Source organism: Poecilia reticulata, linkage group LG2, assembly GCF_000633615.1.
Source record: "Poecilia reticulata strain Guanapo linkage group LG2, Guppy_female_1.0+MT, whole genome shotgun sequence".
Classification (NCBI taxonomy): Eukaryota; Metazoa; Chordata; class Actinopteri; order Cyprinodontiformes; family Poeciliidae; genus Poecilia; species Poecilia reticulata.
In genome coordinates this window covers 20922238-20929031 of record NC_024332.1, presented here as the reverse complement: position 1 = coordinate 20929031, position 6794 = coordinate 20922238, and the positions used below count along the sequence as shown (strand labels likewise).

The following is a 6794-nucleotide window of genomic DNA, read 5'->3' as shown; positions in this document are numbered from 1 at the left end:
ATTGACAACAGAGTCATTTTCTTCTACTGGAGAGAAGAAAACGTGACGGACTGAAGAGCATTCATCTGATTCGTTAATAGATCTAGAATATTTGAAGAAAGCTTGAAGAATCAATCCGTGGTTCACCTGATCGATCTGTGGATCTGTTCATGGGTTCGTTATAATTTATCCTGGATAAACATCACTCCCTCATCTTTCTCGGAGTCCAGGAAGCCTTGGCCCGTTGCCATGGTGACCAGCCTGGGCAGCGCACTGGCCAATCAGAACGGCTGATAGTTGAACCAGAAGAACCATTTCAGCCCAACAGATGATGAAAAATGTTACTTCCTGGTCTGAGTCACCGTCTCTGTCATCAGATCTGACTGAACTATTTAACTTTCTCTAAACTCACATTGACTCTGCAGCTTTCACAACTTAGCAGAACTTTTCAGCTGCACGCCTAAAAAGGACTTGTCAGAAATCCTGCGAGAAAATGAAAGATGTAACATAGCGCTACAGCAACAACAGAACAATGAGTGGGTGAACTACCTGCTCTCTGGTTGTGTGCAGCCTGAGCTCTTCTTCTCTCCATCCATGTCAACCCTGAAGGTCCAAATGAATCCAGATCCAGCTGCGGGGCAAGGGCGGCTCACCCAGAGAGAACCGCGCCCGAGTTTCTGTTTCCCTGGAATAAATCACATGACCTGGCAGCTGTCAGGGCTGAATGGAGCCAAGTTTATTCCAGATGTTATCAGCTTTTTATTCTCGTCTCTTTTCTCTCACCAAGAGTGTGTGACGTTCCCTCCAAAGCTCTATTAATGATGTTGTCTCTGAAGGGAAAGAGCCCGTTGTTGGTGGTGTCATAGTAAAGCATACTGTTAACCCCAGTGTTACAGTAAAGCATACTGTTAGCCACAGTATTAAGGAAAAACATACTTTTATGCCTACAACATATTTTAATTAAATTATTAGTTTAAATTAATTTATTGGAGCAATCCACCATTTACACCAGCTGGTGGCGATAAAGCCACGGCGTTATAAACCGGAACCTTTGGAGTCCGAGTCCGTGTTTCTTTTCGGTGTGGGAAATTTGTCAACAACAACCGGTTGCGGTTCTTTTAGAAACTTAAGTCATTTTTTAAGGAAAACTCTGGTTTTTACGCGTTTATTAATCTATGTTAATGTGTTATTACTTGTTTTAGCAGAATAAGTCTTAGATATGTGTAATAACATTTAAAAACAAGTAAAAGCCCCCTTTAGCTCCCTCTCTACATATATCAAAGGTAGGTTAATTTGGGGGATTTATAACTAAAAAAGCTCATGTATTTCTAAATGTGCGTTTGGAAAGTGATGCCGAATTAGAGTCAAGTATTCGTTCATTTAATTTAATTTGATATAAAAGCTGTTTCTGTTTTGGCCGTGGAGATAAAACGATTAAAGTGGAAAAGTCATGGATTTTTAAACGAAACATGGTGGGTGATTACTTTTCTAGGATTTTTTCCTTGAGTCCTTCAGGTGTCTYTCTGTGTACATCATAAACTCACAGAACKGGCGCGTTTATTTTTCAGCTGTAAACKAGTCAGCCTCTATTAATTATTAATTAACAAGAAACCTTTCACTTATTTTCCTGAAAACGAGCTATTTGTGGGTTGGTGTGGCCTGGAAAAGCTGGATTTACAGTGAAGGTTTTCTTATATATGGGCTTCATAAGTTAGAATTCATTAAGGAGTTTGAAAATGAGACACACTCATTGTCTCAATAACAAATGTTGCTGGACTATACATTGTCCCAAGAATTAATCCGATATGACCTATGATATCTTATTTTCAAGTTTTCACTCTCTCCAAGACCAATAAACTTTAATTTTATAAAAACACACAGGACCAAAACCATGAAAGACATAGAATATARAGTCTGGAAACAAAATAGGCAGTCAAATAATATTAGTCATCAAAATGGAAATTATTGACCTCATTTTAATTTACCAATTGTGATTAATTGGTGATGACTAATTTTTGGTTGTGTGCTCCTCCTCGTTAAGGTTTGGCGATGAATCCCAGAGCAGATCCAGCTGAYGACTTCCTCCTCCAGCAGCCCTGGCTTCCTGTCTGTATCGACAGCTGCCAGCTGCTGGTCAAGAGCTGGTTCGGCGACGCAGAGTACCACATCCTGCTGACCGACATGCAGGGCGTGTGGGAGGAGCGGATGGATGCAGCGGCCATTGAGCGTCGGGCGCAGGTACGGTGACCTTATGGTGTAGGTACGGTGACCTTACGGCACAGGTACGGTGACCTWATGGTGTAGGTACAGTGACCTTATGGTGTAGGAACAGTGACCTTACGGCACAGGTACGGTGACCTCATGGTGTAGGTACAGTGACCTTATGTTGTAGATACGGTGACCTTATGGTGTAGGAACACATTATGTGACTTTATGGCACAGGTACGGTGACCTTATGGTGTAGGTACGGTGACCCTACATTGTTGGTAYGGTGACCTTACGGCAGATGATGATGARAGACCTGCCTCTGCCCTCMAGGAGCTGAACCGGCGTCTGCGCGCCGCCGTCCAGGCCTTCTTCTCCCACCTGCGTGAGGCGGCTGAGCCCTGGCTGTCGGGGGGAGGCAGCGGCGAGGCCCAGATGTGTGTGTGGCGGCGTGACGGGGCCGTGACCTTGAAGCTGAAGAGTGAGCTGGCTGGCCTGCCGTTCCACTGGGAGTTCCACTGCGGCCCCGCTCCTGTGTCTCTGGTGAGCCGCAGAACATCTAGAAACACGGCAGCTGCAGCTATGCCTTAACTGCTCTGTGCTTCTCAGGTGTGCGCTCAGCTGGTGCGCCCCCTGCTGGCCATGAGCCGCCTGATGCACAGGCAGGTGGAGGAGCTGGGAGAGCTGCTGGCCAGGAAGGACGAGGAGATCCAGGACTACCGGGAGAACGGAGCCACGCTCAGCAGAGGTAGCAAGACAGAGAYACAGACAGGAAGTGACCAACACAAACAGACAACACACCCAGACAGGAAGTAACCAAGACACCTAGACAGGAAGTGACCAACACACCCAGACAGRAAGTGACCAACACTTAACCAGTTTTACCGTCCAATAGAGAAGCGCTGTGATTGGTGGATGAAGAGAGCCCCGCCCCTTTCCTAAAGCTATCTGTTTGGGGCAGTGGCAGCGCTCCCCGTCTGTTGTCTGCTCTTTCATAAAGAAACAATCAAAATATGATGAAACATGAACTTTACGTTGCAGAACTGCACATCCAAGCAATAATTTAACATCTAGATGAATATATTAATTATTTGTAAAGCCAGCAGCTGATCAAAAATAATTATGGTACTATTTATGTTCTTATTATGTATGAAATTAACTGAATTAAGTCTTTAATGATCTCAGCTGTGATCATTGAATTTGATATTTGATGGCAATTTCTGTGATTTTAATGGCAGAGCGCCTGCAGACGGATGTTTTCAACAAACAGCTCTACACAGAGGACTTCATTCAGAAGGTAAGAGCTCAGCGACACAGACTGCTGCTTCTGCATTAGCCTCCAGACAGCTGAAGCTCAGCTGCTGCCAGCCAATCAGAGCGGCTCTCTGGAGCCAGGTGTGTTTGCTGCGTCCAGATGTGAAATGTCTCATCTCCCTGCTGACCCTGTGCTTCACGCCGCTCTGTTAAAATCGTCATGACAACCACTCTGTTCAGTTTTCTCCTTCTGACTTGATTCAGTAATTATAAAGAATCTGTGGAGATTTGATCGATTTTTGATCCAAAAAACAAAAGAAAATCTGGGAATTTTTTTGTAACATTTTTCATTTCTTAACATTTTTCTTAAAGATCCTGTAAGCAGGAAGATTCTGTTAGCTCTATTCTAGCTGCAAGACATTCGGTATTCGGGCTGATCCGGTCAGATGCGGTACAGTCCAGTCTGGTCTGATCAGGTTCTGTGAAAACCAGACTCCAAACCGAAATAAAAGTTTCTGGGAGAAATGTCACTGAGACTGGAAGATCAGCCATTGGCTGGAGCGGAGTGTGTGTGTGTGTGTGTGTGTGTGTGTGCGTGTGTGTGCGCGCGTGTGAATCAGAGGCGTTTAGCTTGTATGTGATGTATTTATCAGGTTGGGGCCAGAGTGTCAGCCATTTGCTGACTTTGTTTGTGTTGTTTGTCTCCATGCCAACCACCTCTGATCTGAAACAGGTCAGAGGTGCATAAATTACTTAAAGATAAAGTAATTCATGCAAATTACTTCTGCATGAAGTTATTTTTCTCCTCATTGATCATTTATTAGTGAATTTATAGGATCTCTAGCGCCACCTTGTTTCAGCTCTGTAACGTTTTCAGGATTAAAATAAATCACATTCATTACTTTATTAAACTTTGAATGAATGTAATTTATTTATATAATTTGTTTTGATTTGCAAAGAAAATGCCTTTTAGCAAATTTTTTGTTTTAATCTGGATGTCATAAAAAAATTGGAAAATCTTATTTTTTTTAAAATAGCATTTTCAAATTATTCGTTATTAATTAATAATTTTAATACATAGATAATTGATCTGTTTTCAGAAATATTGTTCTATTTACGTTTCCTTAATTAATTTAAAAGTTGTTAAAAACATGTTCAGCTTCCATATATAAAATAATGAAATCCATCAGAAATACACATTTTGTTGTGTTAGAAAAGAAAAAGAAAACTTTTTTAATTTGAAGAGATTCTGTAAATGTATTTTTAATAACACTGTTATAGGTTTATCTCAGTAACAGTATTATTGTTATTATAATTTAGAAGTACATAAATGTAGCTTAGTGTGCTGTGATTGTTTCAGTCTGGGATGAATTCTGTCGGATTCTCAGCAGCGTTTTTAACCTCCAGCTTCTTTCAGCTGCTGTGTTTTCCCCTCACAGCTGAAGCTTTTTGACATTTTCGGTTATTTGTGCGCGGCCTCATCAGCGACTGTTTGTTCCCCTTGTGGCTTTCGTTTCCCACAGCGAGGGGAGCGCAGGGCAGGCGCACGGCGGAAAGACTGCCTGATGACAGGAGCTGCTGCTTTTATTTTCTGCTGCGTTTCCCCACCGGCCGCCACACAAACACCCCGCCCAGCGCAGGTCAACATTTACACGGGTGGAAATAGTCTGGCTGACACACACACACTTATTTACACACACTGCGGCTAAAGCTGGAGGACAGAGACACAGGTCTGATGCTTTCAGGATCAAACCAGCTTCTACAGTAGGGGTGTGTGTGTGTGTGTGTGTGTGTGTGTGTGTGTGTGTGTGTGTGTGTGTGTGTGTGTGTGTGTGTGTGTGTGTTGGGGCGTCCCTATCTTTGTCCGGACCAGAACAGACCGGTTCTGGTTGTGAGGATATCTGGAAATATCTCAGTTACAGACTTTGAATAGGCCTCAAAGTGCTGAGTCGTGATTCCTGACCACAACTTTACTCTGAAAGACACAGGAAGTGAAACATTCACCGACTTCCTGGAGGACAGAAGTTTGCGCTCGCCAATGCTGGCTTATGACATAGAGTAAGCTATGTCCTGTTAGCCTTTAATGCTAACAGGACAGACATCTCTGTGGTATCCAAGAAGGTCAGGAAGCACAGCAGCGTGCTAATACACTATGATCCTATTAAAACGCTGCTAGCTTCCTGTTTTAATAGTTCATAAAATATAACTTAACATGCACCAATACGCACAGAGGAAACGGCACAAGCTAACAGCTACAGTCGACCTCACTGTTGGGAACACTTTTGCTAATGCTCTAATAGCAGAGCTAGTTTTAGGTTAGCATTTTAGCTTCCTTAGCTTCCTTAAATGTATTTATACAGAAAATAAGCGTTAATTTACTGGACCTGTGTTGAAAATTGGTTGACTGTTAAAAATCCAAAAAGTTAGATGTTTATATTCATATTCTTATTTTGAAGTAGGCAGCAGTTCTGTTTCCTCTGATGTTTTCTTTGAACAAATAGCAAGAAACTAACAAATGAGGTTCATAGAAGAATGAAACACGTACATGAGTTTAACAAATAGCAAGAAAAATTCACACATATTCATAAATTCAACACAGTTGAATTTAATTCTTAGCATTAGGTTCTGATAAATATTGTGTTGTTGTAGTATGTTAGTGGAACTAATGTTTATGTGCTGTAGGGTTAGCGTTGCCACCACTGATCTTCCTGATCTCCACTCCTGGGGTTTCAGCCAATCAGTTCCTGCAGCATCCAATAGATTAGCTTTTGTAGCTAATTCTGGATTTTATGAAGTTCTGATTCAACCAATGGAGATCTGGTGTCCCAGTGGGGATCTGGTGTCCCAGTGGGGATCTGATGTCCCAGTGGGGAACTAGTCTGGGATCCGGTATCCCAGTGGGGATCCAGTGTCCCAGTGGGGATCTGATGTCCCAGTGGGGAACTAGTCTGGGATCCAGTATCCCAGTGGGGATCCAGTGTCCCAGTGGGAATCTGGTGTCCCAGTGGGAATCTGGTGTCCCAGTGGGAATCTGGTGTCCCAGTGGGAATCTGGTGTCCCCAGGGGATCTGATGTCCCAGTGGGGATCTGATGTCCCTGTGGGGAACTAGTCTGGGATCCGGTATCCCAGTGGGGATCCAGTGTCCCAGTGAGGATCTGATGTCCCAGTGGGGAACTAGTCTGGGATCCGGTATCCCAGTGGGGATCCAGTGTCCCAGTGGGAATCCGGTGTCCCCAGGGGATCTGATGTCCCAGTGGGGATCTGATGTCCCTGTGGGGAACTAGTCTGGGATCCGGTGTCCCTGTGGGGATCTGGTGTCCCAGTGGGGAACTAGTCTGGGATCTGGTGTCCCAGT

At 43.6% G+C, this 6794-nt stretch overlaps 1 protein-coding gene across 2 annotated transcripts in view; it reads left to right on the top strand.

Annotated features, from left to right (window-relative positions):
* Positions 1 to 1058: 1058 nt before the first annotated feature.
* nhej1 (nonhomologous end-joining factor 1) overlaps positions 1059 to 6794 on the top strand; it is a 10556-nt gene continuing 4820 nt past the window's right edge. Inside the window, exons 1-5 of one of the 2 annotated variants that reach the window (XM_008396403.1) lie at positions 1059 to 1262; positions 2021 to 2217; positions 2518 to 2727; positions 2794 to 2932; positions 3423 to 3481. In XM_008396403.1, coding sequence (XP_008394625.1) covers positions 2029 to 2217; positions 2518 to 2727; positions 2794 to 2932; positions 3423 to 3481 — 597 coding nt within the window. In that variant the 5' untranslated portion in view covers positions 1059 to 1262; positions 2021 to 2028. The other variant, XM_017303774.1, reaches the window with a different exon arrangement.